The following is a 25,519-nucleotide window of genomic DNA, read 5'->3' as shown; positions in this document are numbered from 1 at the left end:
GTTTTCCGAATAAAATCAACCGTCCTTGCCTACATTAACGTATGTATTGTGTAACTGTGCAAAAAGATGTTTAAAATACATAAATATCACCGCACAAACGTTGCTTCTCTTATTACTTTATCCTATCCATCCTATCCATCCTTTTACATCTAATCACCAATTCTTACTTAATTCTTAACTCTAAACTATTTATTATTTTGTCTTACATCTCTTAAAAATTTCCATCTTATTTTTCTTTTTTATATCACTAGCTTTATCTATATTATTTTTTTCTTTTCTCTTAACTCTCTCTCTCTCTCTCTCTCTTCCTACTCTTCTTTCTCAGTATATTTCTTTTAACTATATTTAACTCTATTCCGTATCTTATTTTATTTTTCGCTCTTATATCATTACCTAGTTTTTCAAACCATTCTTTTATTCTCTCTCTAATTAAAAATATTATAGATACAAATAAGTAAAAAAAAATAAAAAATACGAACGTCACACATAAAAAGACGATATATAAATACTAAACATACCTGACATTGGTTACGATCGATTGCAATTTGCATCTCAAGATTAATTTAGTCGCCGTTCTTTCCCCTCCAAAAAACTGTTCCCGCGCACGTCTAGCTACGTAAAGTGAAAAACTCATTTCTTAGAACGAAATCAGGTATCATCGAGTATGTCGAATTTCAGGAAAGTGGTAAAGTTTCGTCCAAACATTCTCGATTCAGCGAAAAAGCGCTCGAAACATCTGTTTCTCTCTTTCTCTCTCTCTCTTTTTCTAACCACTGCGTCAACTGTGATCTCGTGTGTGCGTAAGGGTTCGATTATTAAATCTCACGCCAGTTGTACGGATGCCGTAATAACGTCGGCGCCAGCGCGACGAAGGTGTACGAGACGATGCGCGACGCGAGAGACGCACGGTGTACTCACGAGAGCGGTGGCGTGAGCGATACACGCATGCGCGCTGCGCGCTTCGAAACTCGGCGGGCATTCTCTCTGACGTTGGCCGCGCGTCGCGGCGAGTCAGTTGTGCACCGTCGGTCGCGCGTTACACATCGGACGGAGTAGACACCGTGAACGGTCTCTCGCACGTAACAGTCGGCCAAATCCAGTTTAGCGCGCGCGCACCACTCCGACGACACGTTCGCTACTTTCTACAATCGCTCTCGCGGTCTCCACGCGCGCCGAAGGACGCTCTCGTCGGTATTCGTACGTAGCATCGCCAGTTCGGAATTCACACCAGTTCGGTTCGAGCGACAACTTCTTGGTGACTAAGTCTCCGATCTACCTGCGTGCCGAGTCTATCCAGACACAGTCCGAGAGAGAGAGAGAGAGAGAAGATCCAGCCAGAGCGCGTTAGAACATGAAAACACCTATGGAGAATCAGCTGTCTTGGCTTGCGCTGTTCATGACCGCCTTGTATTCCCGTAAGTCAATCTCCTTTTCGCCCAGCCGAGATCGCGGCACGGGAGCGCGCGCGCGACCGGCACTTTATTTTTATATCCTCAGGCCGACAGCGCGTACATACACGTACGTGCAGGCGGCGGAATCTCGCGATAGGTCGAGCGACCAATCACGGCCGAGCGTTTCGATTCGAATCTTACGGAGTTGTCGCGGTTTGTACCGTCGCAGATATAGTTTACCGATCGACTTGAATTCGCTGTTCAAGTCGTTTCACGCGCCATGGGGCCCCTTTCGGCTATTGCGCTTGTTCTCACGGTGATTTTCCGAAGAATATCGCCAGTAACGAGCGGCTCTCCCGGGTCTCTCGTATAATAACTTCGGCGCGCGCGAACTATCCCGAGATGTTGGAATGTTAGAATATGTCATAACGTGTATTTATCTCCCCTCGACGTAACGATATTAAAGCGACTCTCGAAGTCTAATGGTGGTGGGCCTTTCGAGATTCCCCTCCTTCAGCCATTTTGCGTCTTAACAAAGTTGTTATCGAGTTTCTCGCTGGCTCTCGTGTTACCAACCGCTAACAGCAGATTACTTCCCCATCCGGTCAGAAGTTTCTTGACGTAACCATTGTTGTTACCACGTGTATCACTCCGTTGCCGTGACATTCGTTATGCTATGCTCAGGCCCGATGTACGTTAAAGCGACGCTTAAAGGGATGAGAGTACATACATCCCCCGTACAGACAACAGACATGTTTCTGGGCGTGCATTGGGGTGCGCGATTGTTATGTTAATCCGCCGGTCATCGAATAGAAGATGATTCGCGCGCGGTGCAGTCGCGACATTCCCGAATCGCATATGCGTACATGCCGCGCAGTCGAGCGTTATTTTTGCGAAGTGACGTCTTCGCGTTTCCGATATGGTCTCTCTATGTAATGTCGCAATTCTCGACGAATGCTAAACGCAACTCATATTTAATTAACGTCACGATAACACGTCATTTCTACGGATAAACTTAGCGTCGTTAAACATGACGTGTAATGGCGGGTGAATAAATATTTCCACGTTAATCGCGTCATTGAACTCAGGAGAAACCGGAAGGCGCACATTTGTTGTCGTTGTTCTCTTTATCTTCTCTCTTTTTTACGAGTTTCACGTGCATCATTTTCGAAGCGGCAGGTAAAAAGTGCGGAAAACGTCGCGGTCTTACGCGAAACGTAGGTCAAGGACGTTGCGTCAAGTATATAACGGCGAGAAGAGAAGAGGAAGAAGAGGAGGAGAATTGGCGTACAGATTAAAGCGGGACGCGCACGGCGACACGACAACGACGACGTCGCGGTGCGCCCCTTAAACGATAAAAAAGTCAGCAGAAACGAGAGACGAAGCGTGGAATTCGAGCAAAAATCCCACGCCGGGCTTTCGCCCGCGCGGCTTTAACATTCGCCGCCGTCAACGTCAATCGGTTAGCTTCAACGTGCGCGCCAAAATAACCGCTGCCAAGTTTCGGTAAAATTGCGAAAAGTTTAGTAATACGCGTGCTTCAAATCAATGTGCGTGTGCATTATTTCACTTCCGTCAAAACAAATGTATTCCGCGATCGTCGAGCGTCCGAGCCTCAATGAAGGCTCGAATTATGCTTCGAGTTAATTCTCGAATGGCAAGGTTGAATCCGACTAGATCAATATTTTTATGTTTTAATGCTTTCGCGTATGGTAAAGCGTTATATTTCAGGTACTTTACATATTTTGCGATACATTTTATTTACTTTTATATAAATTTTTATTTAAATATAAGAGGATAATAAAATTTTTATTAAATATAGGAGGAACGTATCCTGTAATCTGGGCCTAGTCGGATAGGTCCTTCCAGGCGGAACATTTGTAATTGCCATTAGGCTCAATACTAACGTAATCAGGATTTTCACAGACCCGGAAAACTGGGAAATCGGGAATTTTGAACATCGCTTACAATTCCCTCAAGTGCTTCGACTGTATTCTTTTTTCAATACTAATTTTTTTGTTCGCTTTTCGAATTTGCACTCAGGATTATATTTACTAATAAGATAAACGCAAATTAAAGCACTTGAAGTATTTTTGCTTTGGTACAAATTTGGTACAAATTTTAAGTTTCGCTTAAAGATAAGATAAGGTTGGTGCAACCTAAGAGACATTGAAAATGTCCCACATAGGAAGGACTTATCCGATAAGCTAATCGGACCTCAGGTTACAGGACACATTCCTCCTGTCCTCAGTAGTATACGATCACATGTTCTATTTCGGACCATCCCGAACCCATGATTGTTTTGCCAATGAACTGGAATCACTTGGTCTTGAGTCTTCTGTTTACCGAGTTTCTCTGTTTACCAAAGTTCCAGCCCAATTTGATACGTCCTTCTGGGTGGGGCACTTTCATTGTCCTTTAGTGTATTTTTTAACTTATTGTGAGCGGATGAAAAGTGCTTAGTCAAAAAAATTAGTTGACCAAACTACAAAATGTTTCTGCCGGTCGGATCCGACCCACCTTGTTATGCGAGTGACTGTATGAATCTTGTTATTTAACCCACGCGAGAAGTTGATTTCGCTCGCCACGATCTGCGCCGGAGGAAGGAATTAACTTTTATCTTTCAGTTCTCGCAGGGCGGCAGAAAGTTTCTCGCGAAGGGACGATCGGTTAAAACGCGGTTAAAGTTAACCGATGATAGCGGATGGAACTGGTCGTAGAGAAAGAAAAAAGGTGGGAAAATGTTTCCGCACGAGCGTTCGCCTCATTTTGGGGTCGTGCGAGAGATAATTAGCCGTGCTGTAAAATTGGAACGTTTAATTAGAGCGGAGATTGATACCGTTCGTGCGCGAGCGTTTGGCAAAAATTTTCAAAGTGTCCCCGGCTCTTTCGCCAAGTATCGCCCCAAGTTTTATCTAATTAGGTCGCGAACAAGTTCGCCACTCTCCTTCGCCATATCCTTGACGACGCGCAACGTTCCGAGATTATCGAGGGTTTAGAGATATCCGCGTTAGGGCGAAGAACTCGACGATCGGGGCTCGAATTTTCGCCGCATCTCTCCCTCCCTCCCTCTTTCTCTCGTCATTTATTTCAAAGGCGAATCGTAGCCGAATGTCGTGAATGAATTCCCGGACATTTCCACCGTGATTAATCGATCACGCATAATCGCAGCTCTCGAGAAAAATAACAAAATTCTACGAATGAGATTCGAACACGCATTAGTGATAAAAAAAAAAGAGAATGTTAGGGAAAATATAAATATTTATTTTTACCACGCGAGATTACCATTACGCGCGAACATTGTTTCGACGACAGAAAAAGGTAATATTTTGTCAAAATTACCCAAAATGGAATTTTCGAGCTGAACCGCGGGATAAACAGAGGGGAGATGTGACGCTGGCGGCTCGATAAAAATCTAAAATTTATACGTCTCGCTAAAATTCAACGGCAAAACGGGACGGCACACGCGCCGGAATCCGGAATGACGGATTAATATATATAGTGCATCACATGCACATCGATTAGCGGACTTATATAAACGTATTGCTCAATTAAGCGCCGCCCTCGGGCATTTCCAAAATAGACGGCCGACACGTGCGTCTGGGAGTGGAGGCGCTCCTCCGGCGAAGACGTATCCCGAACACGTATCTCGCGCGATTTTTGCGTTCCAAATTTAACGCGTAACCGGCGCTTAAAGCGTAGACGAGGAGTTGCGAGGAGTTTGGCGCTGCTCGACGCGCAGAATATTTTCGCGGCGTGACGTTTCTGTAAATTGGTGTTTACAACGCTTAATGCGTCTCGGCGATTGGGAGAAGCAACGATGACGAGAATCGCCGGCCTTGAATTCATTCAGAGCATATTCGCTCGGTATCTCGCGCGTGATGCACGCGTCTACGAATAAACAACATGATCCGTGTATTATTCGCGCTTCCGGTTATCTAATCGCAACGGCGATACCCCGCGGACGTAAATATTAATCGCACTTGACCGCGCGGTGATCTCTCGGCCGGACGGCAGACAGCTGTCTCGCCAGCAGCCGGCAAGATAATAGATTTAAGTAACGCGTTAATAACAACAGTTCTGCGTTAATTCGATCGATATCGCGCGGTTGGTTCGTGCATTTCATCGTTGGACAACGCCTCTCGTCGGCCGGACATGTGTGCGCGTCGCTTCGATACCAGCGTTACGGAAACCATTACACGACTAGATAATTGACTTGTTTGCCGAACTGTTCATTTCTATACATGGACGCTTCTTTTCCTCCATTCGTCTCGAAAGTTGTTTTTGGATCACTATGCGAATGCAATTAACAAAAAATCCCGCCCACGGCATCGCTGTGTATGTGTGGGGTGTCCTTTGAATTTTCCGACGTAAATTTTCCAAATTGAATTAACTCGCCGATACTGCGTTATCGCACGTATACGCTCGCGCGAGCACGCTGGCTTTTTCAATAATTAAACACGCGGTCATTTTTTTTAACGTGACCGAAGAACGCGCCGATAGAGCGAATAGAGAGAGGGAGAGAGAGAGAGAGCTCGTTTACACACGACGGATTGCCGAGGGTGTGACAAACGCGATTCTGGATCGGACCTTTTGCGACGAGACGACGAGGATCTCCGGCGAATATCTCGCTACCGAAATAGCACGTCGGCGAGTCAACCACGTGGGCGACTCGCTCCGTTACATCGTACGAGATGACGTAGCGCGCGGCGATTGGCCGAGCGGATGGGCGTGCGTCTCGCCTCACCTTACCGTCACACGCTATTCAACATGCCTCACCTCACCTCATCTTACCGTATCACGCCACCACGCACCATACACCCCGCCCGTCGCGTCTCGTCGAAAGCATCCTCGAGTAGAGCCGTTTTTCCTTGACGACCGAGCGAGAACGGTGAAACGCGCGATGACGGTGAGCAGGAGACAGAGAACGAAAGAGAGAAAGAGAGAGTGAGTGATTGAGCGAACGAGAGAGAGAGAGAGAGAGGGGGGGAAGGAAGGAAGGAGGGAGCGAGCAGCCGGTTTTTCGCGCGCGCGACGTGCATTCCACGTTTTTTAGGTTGTTCCACGTAACTACACGCGCGAACGAGGGGAGGACTTGTTGCGTGGAGCCGAAGCGAGGAGCGTCACGCCGCTCTTCGTGTCATGTGACCGGCTTCGATCCATATCTATTTGGCGTTGTTGAATCCGATGCATCTTCGACTATCGTCCTCTCTCCACCCAGCCGTGTCGGTTTCGGGCTTTCCGCGCTTTGTTCCTTCCCGCCGCCTCCGGAAGCCCGAACGTGTGAGAAACCGGATCTTCTTCGAGACAGTGGGAGATAGTGCGAAATTTGAAAACGCGCGGCTGATACCACCGGGCTTGAGACACGTCGTTGGATAATTCGAGTTTCTGTGCGCGCGAACGAAAGTATTGTCGTTCGCTCGCCGATCGGAAATCGAAACCGGAGGTTCGAACTTGTCCAGCGACAAGTGAGCTCGATCGNTTTTTTTTTTTTTTTTTTTGAGGGAGGGGGATTTATCGGCCACCGATACTTATCGTACACCGTTTCTAACGTGTATGCGATACACGCGATATCTGTGCTATCGCAACATTTTGTGAGAGAAAGCAGAGATGACAGATGTGACACGTCATACGCTAAAAAACCCATTTAGTTGATTCAAGCAAAATTTCATTTAGTTTGGTCGTGAGAACCAAAACATTCGTTTATCCATATCCGAGGCGAGTTTTTTTTTTTCACCAGGCGTTTTCAATGTAAATTCGATCGCGATGAATGATCGGTATATGGCGCGCGACGCGAGCTCGGCGCTCCGGTGTTCTCAAGGAAATTAAGTACGCTGCAGCGTTCGTTGAAAAGACCGTCATTGACGTGTCCGCCTCGCGCGGATTCGTCATTATTATTCGCGCAATGTCGCGAGGATTTTCGCGCGGCTCGGGAAACCGGTATATCCCCGATAGCTCGTTACACGCGACATCGCGAGACAGACGGCGGGGATGTGTATCGGAATCGTCGCAGTAACGGCGATGTCGTTACCGAGCGAAATGTATCAACGCCGATTAGCGCTAATTTCGATAATAAGAACGGCGCATCGCTAATCAACGTTAGTTGAGCTAAATTGTGCGGAAGAGTCAGCCTCCCTATTAAACGTCTCGCTAAATGGAGGTGCGAATGGATCGTCTTATCCGGAGCGCGCGCCGAAGCAGAGTTTCACCGACAGTTTCAATTCATCAACTCCGGATTAGCGATTTGTCGGATTAGCGACTTTCGTTGAATCGCGAAATTCTTCGGAGAAGCAAACCGAGCTCTCGCATTGGCGTCCCGAGTATGTTTTAAGATCGTGTGCATCACGGTCCAGGGCGATTTTCGGAGGCACGTTCGGTCAAATGATTCTACAAGTGTAGGCAGATGTGCGACGGGGCGACTGAAAGATATAACAGGGTAACCCCGATATTCACGCCGCAGAAAGAAAAAAATAACAAGAGTGGGATTTATTTGTAACCACTCTGTTATATGCCTCTCCTTTATGTTATGTTGGTGTTGTGGTATGATTTCAGTTTTTTTACTGTTAATATTAACGAAACCTTCGTGAATTGAACCAATTTCTCAATGTAGTAATTAGCGCAATCGTATATTACGACCTGCTTAAAATGATTATTTTGTGATAAGTGTAAAGAGATATCAAAGGACGGAATATAGCAAAATATACAAGTACTTTCTTGTATTCTTTGTTTAGTTTGATGTCTTGTGTATCCCACCTGTTTGGGATACACGGCATTTTCACCGTGCGGGATTTATGCCACAGTACGTACGCTCTGTAAGGAAGTATTTCGGGTTTGGTTTATACAGTTGATATTGCAAATGTTATTGCATTAACATCTGTAAGACCGAATTTTTATTTATGTTAAACATTTCTAAATTACTTTTTTACCATTACTTTTCGTGTATTTATTTCTCTCTTATATTCTAATCAACTTTTTACACACATTTTATAAATTACCGTAACATTTTACACTTATTTATAAATATTATTTGTAAGTTTTTTATAAACCGCATATCTCACCCGTGAATGGTTGTATATCCCATCTTTATGGAATATATGGCAAAAATACAAGGGTTTCTAAAAGTTTTTCTGTTAAAAATGAAAAGTAAATATTTCGTATTTCTAATTTTTTTTTTATAGTAATGAACAATACACAGTTTTTATTTGTAAGTCTATTTGCCTTGACGTATTAAATAATTAAGTTAAGTTTTCCTCAAATGCGGCGTATATACCGAAATTACTCTAGATATGTTTACCAGAGATTACGAGAGACGATAAGTATACGCTATCAGATGCCGCCGCGTATACGTTTGCGGAAAAATCTCCAATCGTTCAGTGCGGTGCATCATGACAAGGTGGCTTGAATATGGCCGTGGGGCACATTGCAACGTTAAAACGCGCAACGCCGAAAAAAGATTTCATCCGAGGCCGCGCGGGGGGTCCATATTTAGCGAGATGAGAATACGAGGCTTTACCTGGATCCACTGTCGCGGCTTAACGCAGTGTGTCGATTAGATTACTCGCTCGCAGGCGCTACATAATACGTGAACTAGGATCTGTTTTATCGCATTATCGTGTCATCCCTTAGCGCTCTGTTCTCTCTCTCTCTCTCTCTCTCTCTCTCTCTCTCTCTCTCTCCCCCATTCTCCCTCTCTCTAAATTTGTTTGACCCGCTAATAGTGACCCGACACACACGTACTCACTCACTTATTCAGGCTGCGTTCGGAAATATATATTGAAGGTAGAGTAATATTTAATTGACTAATCATGGTAGATAAATCTTAGTTTTTTGTCCTGATTGGTCAATTAAGTGCGATTTTATCCTCAACGTAGTGTTTCCGAACGTAGTTTTATGCCTGTTTCTATCATCGTGATTTAAATCTAATCCACGATTAACCCATCGGAATTAAGCAGTCGCATTGATCAGTTCAACTAATCGGCCGATGCGATTGGTCAATTCCGTCGAGTTAATCGTCCATTAGATTTAAACCGTCATAATAAAAAGAGGCCATCACACATTTGTTCATTCAGTTATTCATTCACTCACATACGAGTGACCAGAAGAAAGAGAGAGAGAGTGTGTGTTCCGTTTGCTCCACAAAACACGAGAGAAAATTCAGAGATCAGATACGCGATTATTCTTATTAATACTAGAGCACGAATGTGTAGAGAAAAAACTGCAACGACTCCGCTAATGGATCTCCGGACTTAACTACCCGATGTTTAACTTGTATTCGCATGTATTGTCGGAGATTCTCTTTCGTGCCATTATTTCGACTTTTGCCATTACGCGCGCGCGAGAGAAAGAGAGAGAGAGAGAGAGAGAGAGAGAAAGAGAAAGAGAGAAAGAGAGAGAGTTACCTACAAAATTCCCTGGAGCTCTCTCGGCTCGCTGTATAAAATAACTCGGCGCGTTGAATTAGCTCCGCGTGTTATCTCTCGCGAGAGGATAAAAAAAAGAAACAAGAGTACTGCACGCGCACACACATATACACCGGTCTATCGTGCGTTATTCATTATGCGTGGCGGTTATTCCGCGCGTAGGTCAGTCACGCGACGATAGACGCGAAAGCACGCGAGAGGAGAGCTCGCAGGGTCATCGTCATCCATCCATCCATCCGTCCGTTCGTCCACCAGCCGTGCATCCATTCGTCTCGCGAGCCGAGAGCGCGACGACGCGCACCGCGCTATTAAAGCGCGGCCGCTTCGCAGCCGTTTATAAGTTGAGCCTGCGGACGCGCAACACGCACGGAAGAAAGCGAGAAAGGAAGATAAGATAAACGCGAGTGGGACGCTCTCTCTCTCTCTCTCACTTGATCCACTGGTTCTCCTCCGTGGGGGAACGACGCGCGACAACCTTATCACCTTCTTATCACCGTCGTTTAGTCTATCTCGGCTCGCCGCCGTCTGCCGGATAACGCCAAGTCGGCAGAAATTTCATTAACCTAATTGTACGTCGCTGTACCCAACGTCAATCAGCCGGCGCACCACGAAATTCCGTCCTATGGGGTTACCCTCCCTGCTCACGAAACGAGGGACAATGGATTCGCTATCGTGGTTATGGACAATGGACAGCCTAGGGGGTTACTCGTGCCGATTACTCGCGACCTGGGTGGGCCAGTGTATTGTCATTAGAATCCCGAAGCGGTCGGCTTTAGGTCAAAATAAGGGGCGACCCCGGTCGATGTATATATGTGTATATATATAAATTCCAGACCGAAGATTAATGCGGGTTTAATTTCGGAGCCGCAACGACACGTAAGAGAGAGAGAGCGTATCTCCTTGGTCGTGCCATCAGACGCGGGAATTCGCATCTCGCGAGGATCTATTCTTTCGCATCTGCTCTCGTCTCGTTCGAAATTACGCCCCCGGCTTCGACCCTTCGCCGCCTCAAATTTCGCGCGTTTCGGTAATGCGATCTGCCCGATATCTCCGGAACGTAATTCGGACGCGGGGTTATTTTCGCTGTTATAATGAAGCGGATGAGTGATACGATCACGCCACCGTGACACGTCAGAAAAATGAATATCGTTCTAGCGACAAGTCGGGCGACAGGTGGGACGGCGGGTGGTAGAAGTCGCGTCCGAGAAAGGCGGTATCACCGGCGCTATATCGGCGCTATATCACTATATGGAACGGAAGGAAAAAAATATCGACGTGGTTAATCACGATGTTATAGCGCGAGTCGAGCGCGAAATAGCGGAATCTTATCGCCACTCTGAGGGGGAAATTGTCATCGGTGTATTACAATCAATCTTATCGGCGATCTCGTAGTGACGCGCCACTTTCATACCGAGAAAGCGGATATGATATCTCCGATGTTTGTAAATCTGCGTAAGAGCGCATTTATAAATATAGATGGGCGGGATGAACCGCCTGTAATGTTTTTCGATCCTTCATTACGTCGGAGAAAAACTACTTCCATTACGTCAAAGAAGTAACTTCCAGCGTGATAAAACTACGATGGCGTAGATCGCAAGTGCAATATCGGCCTCATCCTCTCGCGCCAATAAGTTCGCGAATATACCGACGGTTCTAGACAAATTTGCAAAAGTAACAGTTTCCCTTTTTCATCCCTTCCCCTTTCTCTGTCTCTCGATTGCTCTAAAAATTTATAACATTAAATTCCGACGAGAAATCTGGTCATTTTCAGAGTTCCTTTTAACAGTTTCCTTTTTCTTCCCCGCGAGACCCAAGAGGTGACGAAATAGAAATTCAAGAAATAAAACGAAGGAGAGGGAACGACACTTGATTGATATTTTTTTTTTTTTTTTTTTTAAGTAGAGAGTAATCTCTCGCGCGGAGTCGTGTTCTCTCTTAACACATTGCATACGGCACTCTACTCGCTCAACACGCTTCCAGGGCATTCATTTATTCGCTAACCATTTGTTTCGAGAATGCGCGAGACTTCGTTACCCTGGTAACGTAACAAGAAAATCTATTTTTAATTCCTTAAGTCATCGAATAAGTCGAAGGAACCTGAAAACGAGATATCTCTTCGCCCGGCCACAACGTTCGGCTTGCTAAAGACGAGATATCTCGTCACCCGTACGTAATGTGTTAATCAATCCAACTTCTTACCGTGAGAGGGATACGCAGATAAGACATGTCGTACGATACGCGCGTGACACTCGGCGTGCCGATTTAACACACGCGTGCGTGAGCGGCACGCGTGTGTACGCGCGCCTTTAGTAACCGCAAGGCCAGCCTACGAAATGCCGCGGGATTGGTCGTGCCGACATCGTACGATGGTCTCGCCTCGTTATAAATACGAGCCTCAACCTCTTCCCGCTACAGCTGCGTTCGCATGCGTATGTGAGTGAGTGAGTGAGTGAGTGAATTCCGTGTATTTAGATAATCACACGAGCGCGCGCTCGCGCGCACACACACACACACAAGGTATATGCGGATTCAAGTACACATACGTTCGCTAGCTCATTGACCAAAGCCCTGTGCAGGTTGATTTTACAATCGGCATGACGAATTCCCCTTCGAATGACTGGTGCGACGCGCGACGAGAAAAAGTCACGGCAAGCTAAATCGCGCATATACGACAAATGTGAAGGATGCGCATACTGAGGAGACTATTTAAGATAAGCCGTGTTTTCGCTAAGCTAGCGAAACCCGGTGACGAGAGAGAGGTTGTTTATTCGTCTGATATTAAATCACGGATTATATAAGATCGCGCGTATTTCTTATTCGACGATTTTTTTTCTTATTAACTGCGCGATATAGTAAACAAACGCAGCGAGCTAATCCGCTGATCCGTCTAATCAAACGCTGATAGAAAATTATAGTTATTTTCGGCGCCAAGCATATTTTGTAGTAGTAGCGATATGCGTGTAAGGTTATTATTATTGACACTATAATAATACTTAATAGAAAAATGGTTCTCCTGATTACTTTTGTGGTTAAGGTAAGGAAAAAGTATGTTTCGCGTCGAAAATAACTGTAATTTTCTATTAGCGTGCCATTCAGCGAACTGAACGCCTTTAAATCGAACAGAACGTCGAAATTATAGACGAATTCATTTAATTACGAAACCAACTCGTTCTTACTTAGATCGTGAAACTGTCATAATTCGAACGGTTCCTGAATAATTCAATTCCTCCCGCTGGAGAATCACTAGCACTAGAGTAATATTACACGGAACTCTTCTCTTATAAACCGGCACTCTTTTCACGAGTGATATCTTAGCCGAGCAGAGAAAGCAAGAAGAAGAGCTAGAGAACGAAACACGATCGGTAACGGGAAAATGGGTTACGGCATGTATCTCTCGTGACTAGGGATGACCGCTTCTCGAGCGAGGCTGTTTGCACCTTTAATGGTTTAATCGGCGCGAAAATCGCGATTCCGAACTCGTGATATTCTTGCGAATGTCGGAGCATGACGTCAAGACACATTTCAACCCCCCGGAAGATCGTGCTCGGAGAGAAACGCGCGTTGGCGCACCGCGTACGCCACCGCACTCTTTCGTCCAAATGATATCTGCGAATTTTCTCGGTTCAATTTCTCGTCGTTGAATCTCCTCCCGTGTGGTTCGTCAGGCACGACCACGCGATGTTATACATACCACAAGAGGTGATTGAAATCGCGAGTTTCCTCGTGAGAACGAAACACCTACGAGAAAGGAAAAAAAAGGAAAACTAGCCGACACGTGTCGTTTCCGTCCGCCCGTTCCAAGGCCGAGAGCGCTTTTCAACACCGAGGCGTTTAAATCGGCGACGGTAGCTCAATAAATCCCGACAAATCGTCCGGATAACGCTATCTATTAATCGCCGAAGGACGGACTCGCAGATTTATCGCGCAGATGCGCGCCGTTCTATTGTTGCGTACGGTTTACAAAACGACCCAGCCGCCATGGGGCTGCCGTGGGCAGTTTCGCGGGCGGCCTCCGGTCGTTACCGGTGTAGTCAGCCCGACGAACCCTCCAATAATTTCGATAGTTTGTAATTAAATTTAATGGCGTCGGGGTCGGGCGCGTCGCACGAGGGATTCGCTTAGTTCGTCGCACGCATCGCCGAATCGTACGGACGCGTAACCGTAAACGCTCGTTGCGTGCCGCGCGCACACCCTTTCCTCCTGCGGGACTCGCGTGCGCTTTGTCCTCCGGAATGCAATTTCTCCGCTCGATAAGAGTTTACCCGGTAAATGCGACGACCGCGGCGTCTCCTTTCAGCCCTTTTCAGCTCGAATGGGACGGTACGTTTCAACGCAACATTACCGTATGTTTAGTTATATTAATTATAATAACACACAGAGAAAAAAAGTTTTGACGAGATAGCAAGTTGTTAATATGATGACAGCAAGCAAATTTGTTGCACGGGAGAAGTAATTTTGCCGTTGTGGCGAAACGTCCTTGCGACGTCGTAGCGATAAAATTTAGCCGGCACGGCCAAATTATTTTGTTATCCACGCATCCAGCAAATAGCAATTAATACTCTTAACAAATCTTTCTGCTGTTCAAACCGATTTTTTTGGCTGCCACTATGTTAACGATTTGCTGCTCCGGCAAAATTTGTTTTCTCCATACTCGTACATACGCGTGCCGCGCGTGTGTTTATTATATTAATTTGTTATATTGAAATAATGTATATTGTTTTATTTCTGTTTTCATTCACGTCCCGGACTGTGTAACTTTCGCCGGAGCGCGTCCGGAAGTATCGCGAATTTGCGCCGTATTTGAAGTATTTTAAGTTACGACGTTATTCCGTAATTACTTGATAACGTGGAAAATTTAATGAATGTTCTCACTGAAGCTACTGAGGAGAGTCAGCTTTCTTCAGGGGATCCCATAATAATAACCGTCTTTTCTTTTTTTTTCCGTCCTGAAAGTTTCATCTTGTTAGAGCGAACGATAAATTTAGGAGGAGAAATATGAGATTCTTCTTCAAATATGACGAGAATCATGTTTATCGTCAGATGTTTTAACAATCTCGTCCCGGTAGCGACGCAACAACAGCCATACTACAAACATTAATTTGCGATGTTTATTCCAATGCATGGCCGCGTTCGCAAATACGTAGCATGGGTTACAAAGATTATTTGATATGGCACGCGAGCAAGTAATCCATTTTGAGTTATTGGGAGCGTAGCTTTCCGAAAGCGCGGCGGACCCGGGCAGCCTAGAAATAACCGCGCGAAAATGTGTTGGCTCCGAAAGTTTTATCAGGCTTTTGTTATAGGAGCAGCCCGCTAATCCAAACTACTGCATTTCGCACATTCTTTTTCCTTACCGTTTATTTCGTTTCGTTTTATTTCCGATCCCTTAGAATCTCTCCGGTGTGAAACATCTCAACCGCTCGCGAATAATTTACAAGATATGTCGGAGCTAGGACAATTCGAGGTTCGCGTCTCGAACACATTTAATTATGTAACATTCAGTTATTTCGGTAAAGTCGAGAGATCTGGTGAGCGTCAATATTTAAGGAAATATCGAGACGCTCGTCTTTCACAATGTTTTGCAACATCAAAGATCCCGAAGGAAAAACGGCCGAGAAGCAGATCCAAGTGTCTCATCGCGTTCTTCGCAAGATAATATTTCTTAGATAAACCTAATTATTCCTCGCGTACGCAGCGTTTACTTCTCTCTAATTATTAGTAATTTTAATTCCGCGCCATGACGTGTCGTAAGTGCGATGTTGCTTTCCATTGCTTTCCGTTAATTCTACACTAGAGGAAACGTAGGAACGGTTCGAACGGGACGAGAAAGGGGGAAAAGTTGCGGGTGGTACACAGCGGGAGACGAAGAGCAGCAGCGGCCTTGCCGCGGCAGTTCTCTTTTATTACCAGGAAAGTAGCACTTCCGGGTAATCGGTTTCGAGCGGAAGTTATAAGTTCATTTGGCGGTGTCGAGAGAGAAAAGTCGATCTTGACCTCGTTCCCGTCCTCCTTACCTCCTCTCGAAGGCTTGTTTATTACGACGGAGGTGTAAACCCCCCCCGCAGACGCTTAATAATTCGCAGAGAGGCGTCTCGAAATTCGCAAGCTCTCCTTTAAAAGGCAGCAGCGATGCTTTCTCCATCTCTCTCTCACGCTCTCGCTCTCTCTCTCTTTTTCTCTCGCTCGGCTCGCAATATTTATACAAGTCTATCCCCCATCTTAATTTATATGACGGATTCTTTGACCAGATCGGATATGATTTTCCCTTAATGAAAATCTCGAGACACCGATAGTTTTCGAGTTAATTTCAATTCGAGCTTCTCAGCCTCGCTGCCGCGGGACGTTTCTTAAGACTTGGGATATTAAGAGATTGCAAGAAATGATGATTCCCTCGAGGTATTTATTTTGAAGTCACGTCAGTTCCGAAAGCAGCATCAAAAATCCGTTATTAAGATCGAGGGCAATTTCTTCAGGGATGCTGCCTAAGTTCCCGCGCGTGCGAACGCGTGCGCATCGTTTTACAAATTGTACACACGGCGTAATTGCTAATGAATTGGCAAAAGTTGGTCGAAAAGCGCGACGAAAACGCGGCTAAACTGAGCAAACGATGTGCCCATTAAATCCAAATCAACTTCCTAATATGAACGAATGGTTTTTCGCCAGCGGCACATGACGCCGTGATAATATCGCGCGCCATTCGTCATCATTAGCCGGGCGGCGAATGCATTTCCTGTGTTTTTTATCCCGCATCCCGAATTCGTGTGTGACCGATACTCACACGCGAGCAGCGCGCATCTTATGTGTATGTGTGCGCGCTCGTGCACGTGGGTCGCGCGCGGTCCTGTACGCGCGGTGAGATGTAATTTCATTTTCAAAATTCAGATGCAAAAGATATACACAGTAGCGACTCGTGGTGGGAAGGAGATGAAGGGGAAGAAGGGCGCTCGATAAATCTGAGTTACAAGCGATTGAAAAATATGAGATTTTTTTACGTGCGAATTAAGCCTTAAGGAAATAAATCGTCGACAGATCCGTTTTGATTAATTCGAGATGAACCCCCCCCCCCCCACACCCGCTAACCGACGTGCCGGGATTCGAAATATATTCCAAGTACAATCTTTTCTCGATTTATAAACTTTTGTCGCTACAAAGCGATGTAAATTTCTCCGGCGTAAGGCGATGAAACTTGAAGAGAGCGACCGTTCTGCGGATGGGGGAGAAAACGGTCGCACGGATATGACAATTCTATCGAAATGAGAGAATATCGGGCTCTCTCGTCGCGGCATGAAGTTTCAGGCATTGCAATCTGCATTGTTTCCACGTCAATTAAACTTGTTTGATATTTCCGCTGCAATCACACTGCAACATCGGTTCCGCGCGCGCGCTTAATCGAATTCGAGAAACAGTGCTCTTTGCGATTCCCTACTAATAAACGTTGTTATCGATGGGGTCGACGTATCGAATCCCTGTTGCCTCTTACATTTCACGAGTCGACCACGCCCCCCCCCCTCACACACACACACACACACATATACCTTCTCTTCTCAGATAACTCGATTATCGCGTTTCTGTTTCAGTGCTCGCTAGCTGCCGAGGTGAAGACTGCGGACACGAGGAGCTGGTGAGGTGCGCCAGGCCCCTCGAGAGAATCAACAGCAACGGCCTGAGTTTTGTCACGAAAAAGGAGGAATTCAACAAAGTATGCCCGTGAGTTTCTTCGCCCGGGCGATCTCTTTAAGCGGAAACGTCCGTTGTTATTCGTCGCCTTTACATGTTCCATGAGAACGTCGGTGCTGTTCTCCGTGACGCTCCGTTTCACGGAGAACTCGTGACGGTCTTCTTTTTCTCCTTCTTCTCCCTTTTCTTCTTCTCCTCCTCTTCCACCACTCTCACGCCCACCCCCCTTCTCGTCCTCCACCCGTACTCGCCACGGGGAATTTTTCGCCGCGAGAAAAACGCCCGGTCGTTCCTCGTCGCAGTTTGTGTCAATTTTATGTACAAGCGGGAACGCGCGGAATCCTTCGCGGGATTAATCGCGCTAATTGTGACATTACGGGAGATAAGAGAGAAGCCGGATAAATATAAGTACATATAACGCTTCAGGCGTCCTTTCTTCCCTCTCTTTTTTTTGTTTTCGCGGATTCATAGCGGATTCATAGCGGATTCGTTGAATAATACCTTGCGCGTGTATTTCCATTATTAAAATTTACAATTTGAGTTCTCGTTAACCACGATGGAGAATACCTGGAGCGGTGTAAAACACAAAAGGGGTTGCCGCGAATAATTTATTGTTAATACCCAACAAAATCCGATTCGCGCTGCAGACGTGGAGAAAGAGGAAGAAGAGGGAGGAGGTGAGGGAGAAAGAGAAAGAGGAGGGTCCTTCGGTCTCTCTCGCGAAATTGGAACGCCGGAAAATAATATCCGACATTCTCCTATCTGCCTTAGTCCATTATATTCGTCCGAATTTCGCGATCGTATCGAGTCCGTGCCCGGCTTATCACACAACGAGCGATGCTCGATCGCCCGAATCTCTTTCTCTCTCTCCTCTCGGCCGAGTCGACGGGCGCGAGAGACGGCTACGTATGTAATTGAGTGGATGATTGCATGCAAGCTGCCGGATATTTCGCGCGATATTTTCAACGTATTCGCCGAAGAATCTTATTACGATTGCAATTTAGTCGGACCGGCGATGGCGGCGGCCGCTCCGCGGAAATTCGGCTCGTTTCATAGAACTTTAAATTTCATTCGGATCCGGTTTGCCCGCCGGCCAAAAGCCAATATGACAAATTATTAATCAGGATGCTCCCCGTAGCGCTCGCGTTCCGTCTCGCAGCTGTAGTAATAACGCCACTGGCGAAGACCGCCGTCGCAGTCGCAGTGTTGGACACGCGCGAATAGCGCCGTGATATTTTTGCGTTTGTGTTTCTCGAGGGCGACGAAACTCGCTCGAGAGTCTCCGCGTCTCGTTTTTGCGTAATCGATTTTGTAGGAAAGATGAAACGTGGCACGCACGTGCCGTTATTAATAGCTCGGCATGCCGGAACGCCCGGGAAGTTTCAATCGTGTCGCGCAAACGTCGATTTGTTCTCGATGTTTCGGCTCGATTTCATTTGCGACCCCAAGACATGATATTTTCACATACATACACACACACACACATTTGTGTTTCCTCATATCCTGTTCTGAAAATGTGATGGCAATTAATTATCAGGTATTAATTTGGTCGATCCAGAATGCTCGTATTCGATGATTGAGTCGGCCTGCGAAGAAAGGAGAAATATAACTCTGACAAAAACATTGAAAAGGAAAATAAAACTATGAGCGATGATTGTTCGTTATTACTTCTTTCATGAAAATTACTATAGATAGGTCATTGAATATTCATAGGAATCCTGGGCATTTGTTACTTTTGAAATTAACAGAATCTCGAAATTTTTTTACGTGATTTATATATTAATATTTATTTATATTTATTTCTTTAATTAATATAATACCAAAGTTTATGAGTGGCAGTGAGTGAATAGATGTTAAAGGTTAATAAGGCCGATTTTATGCCCTCCGATCTCCATAAACAATTACATTTCACACCGTTCATCATTTTTCCGATTCACGTATAGGATTTACCAAAAGTGCGGAAACACCTTAATATTTCTTATTTATACGGAACATTTTTTTCGGAAACGCGCAGCTTTCGAAATATTAAGAAACATTTCCAGAAACATGACTTATATTTCCAAAAAATAACTGTCGCGTTTTTGCCGTAACGACTTAAATGGGTGTATCCTGCAACGAGCGAGTAGACAAATAACTTGGCAAGTATTCCATTGACGTTACCCGGTGATGTTATTATCGCCGACTTAAATGTAGCGTCTAACTTCGGAAGATACGCATGTACCCACGTCATGCGCGGCATTTCTCTGTATAGCGCGCTTCTATTAATAAATCGGGAGACATCCTCTTAGATAACCTTTCTTCGTCGATCCTAAAATGCAAATCCGCAGCGAGTATCTGAATAACGGGCCATTTTTTTTTACCTTTGTTGCAGAGATCTCGAGGCTGGTATGAAGTGCATCACAAAATACACGATCGATTGCATGAACGACGAGCAGAGGAAACATTTCAACTCGATCTATATCGGCACCAACATGGTCATCATGGAGCTCTGCCAAGACGGATCGTACCAAGACGGTGAGCGCTGCAGCTTAAATTATCGAATTGATTCAAAATATTGTTCGTTCGAGTCGAGACGTAATTGTCAAGACTTGCTTTTTCGTGTGATCGTAATCAATGAAGGGAGAAGTAACTTTCCGAAATATCGTGAAAATCAACCGGTCGAGAGAATGACGACGGAAACATTTTTTTGTTTTTAATTACATTTTTTTATATTTTTTATGTATGTGAAATAATGCAAGCATACATTTAACCTCTGGATAAAGTTGAAGAACGAAAATTGAGTGAGAAACGCGTGAAAAGTGGGCAGAGATAAACTATTGAAGCGATTAAAAGCAAATTGTCACTTGCTTTATCGCAAAGTGATCCGACTAATCTTCCTATCGAAAGGACGCAGTCCGGATTCTTTTGTTCGATCGTTAAAACATCCCGTTGTCCACGATAGATCTTACGTTATCGGGGAGAGTAATAACGTGTAAAGTCCGCCGGCGGGCAAAGCCCATCGCCAATTGGGCAAGCGGCATCAATGCAATTCCAAACTGTCGGTCTCCAGTCGGAGATAGCACTAGACTCAATAATGCATCCAGCACTCTCGAGATTACAGGAATATCGCGTAGATTGTCCGCGGGTCGATCGAACCGGCATGACTCTTCATAATGTACTCTCGGTCGGAGAGGCTGAACATAATGAATCGTTAGCAAGGAGCAGCATCGATTCCTCATGCCGGCTACCAGCCGTGTAATATATATAGTACATCGTAAACAGGGCCGAAAAAACGGCCGTTATTGTCGTTTCATGAAAGACCATCGCGATCTCGGAACGACGTAACGAGGACAGTACACCCGTCCATGTTTATTTTTCTAATTATCAATCGCGTGATCATTATTTCGAGGTATCTTTCCAGGAATAAAATTGGACGTGGAAAGAGGGATCGATCGTGTTCGGCTTAATTTCAATTAATACTTTATTATATTAATACTTTATTAAGTAGTACAATCGATGGTACACAGTTCAAAACAATGAGGCAAATAACTTTTTCAGTGGCGGCCTTAATTATCATGTAATTAAAAATTCAGACGATGCCTTTATTAATCATCGTTGAACAGCTGTTCTCCGTTCGTCCCATCCTATTCCCTTTTCCCTCTGTAATATCAAGTAACATATTTTCGTTTCAAGTCAGCCTTGTTAACTCCGATCGATCCTTCGATCAATCTTCTGCAATTTCACAACAATAACTCGGTACGATTCATACGTATACGCAATCGTTCAACGGAGGGAATGCAATTTTCTGCCCGTAGAATTCCTGAAGCACGCACCGTGTATGGAGGAAGTCAAGGCCGAATACGAAATATGCTACAAGAACTACCAGAACACCACGCAAGAGATCGAGAAAACCAACTTTATCGCCAGCCGTGGATCCTCCCTCAAGTCCCTATGCTGGTAAGTCAAAGAAAACAGTTTCAAGATCGGCTCCGCTGCGGTTTACCCAAGTGAATTTCAAGTAAATATCGGTATAATGGTGCCCATCGCCTATCCTATTGTCCGTTATCACACACCAGCCGGAAATTGACGTTGGATGAAACCGATATCATATTTTATCGGAATTCGCACATCTTTGTAAATAGAGCGTGCTCTCGCGGTCCATTTGCTTATCCGGCGAACTTTGTTAGCTCGGCAACGCGGAGGCAAACTCGAGAGAACGCAAAGCGTGAGTCAATTTGACCTAGCCACTCTTCAAAATGTAGATTCCACCTTGACTATTTTATCTGAATGCGCGGCCGTGTGGGGATTATCGGCTTCCTCTGTGCGAAAATAAACCCGAGGGGCGTGGCGCGTTCGCCCCGGCGTGAGAAATCGAGGAGGAGGAGGATTGCGTGTTCGCACGAGAATTTTCTTGAACGAACGTAAACGGTCATTCGACGGATCCACGGGGATCCATGCGCAGACGAAACGTATAATCGTCAAGTGAGTGATTTCTCCCCCTCCTCCCATTAAAGAGTACACGAAAGTTGTTTATCGTGCGAGAACTCCTTAAGAAGAACAGGCAGCGTGTAACGAACGGAGGGCATATATACATATGACAATTACGTTTTCCGTACGTCACATTCTCGCGTTTCGAGCGTGAAACGATCCCTCGAGGACTGACCAACCTCAGCTCCGCCGTTTCCAGGTCGCGACGTTAACGTCCGCGAAAGAAAAATCGAGTTAAGATACGAGACGCGCGCGTGAGAGAGAGAGAGAGAGAGAGAGAGAGATCCTCGGAACGAAGTAAAGCATAAAACCTGACAAATAGATTCAGCAGGAGAGGCAGGGGAAGGGGAGAGAACAATACACGAAATTCCGAGGGTTCCGAGCGAGCGAGCGCGAGAACGCGGGATCTCTCAGCCGTGATAATTTAACACTTAAAAGCTCACCGACGAAACAACTGTATTAATAACGACGGCGTTGCTCAAAGGACTCGCAAAAAGTGTAATCAGTCCTTTAGGTCGGAAGTTTCACGCTGATGCCTGGTACACACAGGGGGGTAATGTCATTAGCGTATCTCTGCCACGGTCTACTGCAGCTTTTGAACTTGCGCATCCCTCGAAAGGGGAATGACGGGGGGAGGAGGGGGAGGGCAAAGAGACATAAGTATGCTGACCCGAAAGTGGATAACGCGGATCCGCAAAAACACATTTCTCGCGTCATTTTGTTCTCCCCGCGGAAATGCAATTAGGCTCCGTAGGTAGAAAGAGAGCGCGCCCGTGTTCCGCGCGGAAGAAAATGGACGAATTGAATTAACGTGTTAAGTAAATCGGGTATTTGTTCTGCGAGGTTGAGAATTTCGGAAAATTTCCGCGGCTTTTCCAGAAAATTTGCGACGCTGACGTTCTCTCGAGTAAAAAATAATGGAACGGATAACGCGCTTGTATATATATATATATTTCATCGAATAATTGACAGCTTGACATAGAGAACGCTATTCTCGTTTGTTTGTCAGAATAAGGCAAGGACTGTCACTCAGTTTATAGCCGTCTTTAATTTGACGCAGAATTGCAATATCGAGCGTTGCGCGTTTCAAAGCTGTCGCGTGCGCTATCTGGCGATCTTTCGGTCTATTAATCGAGCCGATGGCATTTTGTCCGACGTGTTTGTCACGTGGAGGAATTTTGAACAGAGTTTGGGGTATGTTTGTGCAGCGCCTTCAAGGAATACTTGGATTGCTCTCATCATACGGTACGCCGTCGGTGTGGCGATGATTCAGCACAATTCACGAAGAAATTCCTCGACAGGATGTCAGGCTCGCTAATGAAGGTGAGTGTTATATTATGTTTCCCCGGCTTTTTCATCATCTTTCATCAAGGCTTCTATCAAAGGCTTCTATCAAAGATACCCGAGCTAATCGCTCCGTTTGTTTCATTTCCCACCGCAATATCGCGTGCGGGCCTGTCCGGGATGCCCGGGTTGGTCCTTCGGAGAAATTCCTTCTTGCTGCAGTCAGCAGCGGAAATTCGTGTTATTTTCAATATGAACAGTGGGGTTAAAAACCGGAAGCGAGTCACTTCTCCTCGGGCTGTTTGACATTGGCGATTGTACGAAGAGGAGAAATTTGTTTGTATTCGCGAGCTTCGTTACCTGATTAGCGTTGTCGAAAGGACTGGGAAGTAAGTGCCTCTCCTTCTTTTCATCGATCAGAGCTCGCTTATGTCGTAATAGACCAGAGTACTTTATTTCTCAAAGTTATTTAATGTGCCTCCTCTTGTCGTGTGTTTTATACCGATACTTTGCTGATTCTTGAAGTAAAGTAACGCAGGAGCGGGGAAGGAGGATCTCGTCAGATAGGGAGCGTCGATTTTAGCGAGTAGTAAGGTCGATAACGAGCGCGCCGGTGTTCTAAAAGACGGACGACCCCGTCCGTTTGTGTTGCAGATGCACTGCGCGACCTATACGCACGAGGAGTGCTCCATGCACGGCGCTAGTTCAATGCCGTATCTCCCCGCCATTATGCCAATGACGCTTATTCTCCTTATGAGATACTTCACGTAATTGGCCGCGTCGGGATCATTTTTTTACCTTCGAAAGATAGAGAAAGGGAGAACGAGAGAGAGGGTGCGAAAGGGAGAGAGAGAACAAGGGATTCGAGGAGAGAAGAATAACGAGGAGGCGGGTGAGGAAGAGGAGGAAGGATAGACGAGATGGGGAGCAGTCCTAAGACACGGACCGACGCCGAAGGAGGGAGGCCATGCGGCTTTTATCATTCTTCGCTTCAGAGAGAATATATTCCTTATTTTCGAAGTGCTCGAAGAGAGGCCGCTGGAAAAGGAAAGAGAGAGAGAGAGAGAGGGATACCGAAGGAGAACAAAGAAAGCATTAGGTACGGAAGGAGAAGGAAGATCTGAGGGCGGCGACGGACTGGAAGACGGAGCGAGGAGGACGGCGTCCCTTTCTTCAAAGGGACGATATTTTTCATTTACGAGATGGCGCGAGAGATCACGTTAATCGATCGCGAACGGTAAGCAAGCAACAGCCAGGAGAGATCAGTATTAAGAACCGACGGGAGGGAAAATAGGACACTTCAGAAATACGTAAAAAGAGAAAGAGACAGAGAGAGAGGAAGGAGGGGGAGAAAGGAAGAGAAAGAGCATCGAAGGCGCGGAAAAGGATCGAGGACCATTAGTAACGTTTCTCTTATGCACGTCGCGAAGATCTCGCGAACGGTGCANGCCGGGAACGGCGAGGGGGGGGGGGGATGGATGGATATGGATCGATTAATCGATCGATCGATCCATCGGCAGGTCGCGATCCACCAATTCCGCGCGCCATACCGCCACGCAAGACTGACTCGATTTTTGCGCGCGACGTCGCGATAAGAACGAAATAAAAATACTCCATTATTAAACCGGCGAGATTCTCCGCGAGCCGCCTTCGTTCGGGAGAAGACGACCGGTGGACGCGACACGGTGTGTCCGCTTTCGCGATTCTGAGGAGTTCGCGGGGATCCCGACGCTCGGAAGAACAACGACCGAAGGGGAATAGCCGGGAGAAAGACGGAGGTGAGATTTATAGCGAGCAGAGAAGAAGGCAAACGTGTCTTTCCGGCACGTTTCCGCCTCGATTTCGGAAAAGGGCGCTCGTGCGGAACGAACGAACGAACTATCGTCGCCCTGAAATCAATTTCGTCGAATAATCGCGATCTATCGATTCGCGAGGCGAGTATGTCGACCTTAGAAGAGAGGAGGGAGGGGGAAGAGAGAAGAGAGATCGGCGCGGAAGAGTCTAAGCAGGAGCGAGGAATTGCTGCTGTGTTCGCTCGGAGGGAGAGAGCCGTAGATGAAATCACGACGAGTTCCCTCGCTCGAGGTGGAAGGCGCGCGTGTGTTTCGCCGGCGAGTACGCGAATCCGATCGTCGCGAATCCGCGAGCGAGCGAGCGAGCGAAGCGAATGCGGTTCATTGAAAGTAAAGAGACATTAGAACAAATATTAGAACGCGTTATTACGACTCGTCCAAGTCACGGGAGGGTTCTCGACAGCGGCCTCGGATCCGATCGCCCTCG

The 25,519-nt window shown here is 46.1% G+C and overlaps 1 protein-coding gene across 1 annotated transcript; it reads left to right on the top strand.

Moving 5' to 3' along the window:
- Positions 1-996: 996 nt before the first annotated feature.
- On the top strand, positions 997-24,686 carry LOC106747468. The gene is made up of 6 exons (XM_014625026.1): positions 997-1,415; positions 17,389-17,518; positions 19,860-20,002; positions 21,283-21,424; positions 23,164-23,278; positions 23,894-24,686. The coding sequence occupies exons 1-6, from the start codon at positions 1,352-1,354 to the stop codon at positions 24,008-24,010; spliced, it is 711 nt and encodes a 236-aa protein (XP_014480512.1). The 5' UTR covers positions 997-1,351; the 3' UTR covers positions 24,011-24,686.
- The last annotated feature ends 833 nt before the right edge of the window (positions 24,687-25,519 follow it).

The sequence above is a fragment of the Dinoponera quadriceps genome, unplaced genomic scaffold, assembly GCF_001313825.1.
Source record: "Dinoponera quadriceps isolate SergipeBrazil2010 unplaced genomic scaffold, ASM131382v1 scaffold1750, whole genome shotgun sequence".
Classification (NCBI taxonomy): domain Eukaryota; kingdom Metazoa; phylum Arthropoda; class Insecta; order Hymenoptera; family Formicidae; genus Dinoponera; species Dinoponera quadriceps.
The sequence above is the reverse complement of the archived record's forward strand: the minus strand, read 5'-3'. Positions and strand labels throughout refer to the sequence as shown.

Excerpts from the sequence above, each read along its gene's own strand:
- LOC106747468 (XM_014625026.1), top strand. The coding sequence starts at position 1,352 with ATGAAAACACCTATGGAGAATCAGCTGTCTTGGCTTGCGCTGTTCATG. Across the intron at positions 17,519-19,859 it reads GAATTCAACAAAGTATGCCC|AGATCTCGAGGCTGGTATGA; the intron begins GTGAGTTTCTTC and ends CCTTTGTTGCAG. Across the intron at positions 20,003-21,282 it reads AGACGGATCGTACCAAGACG|AATTCCTGAAGCACGCACCG; the intron begins GTGAGCGCTGCA and ends TTCTGCCCGTAG.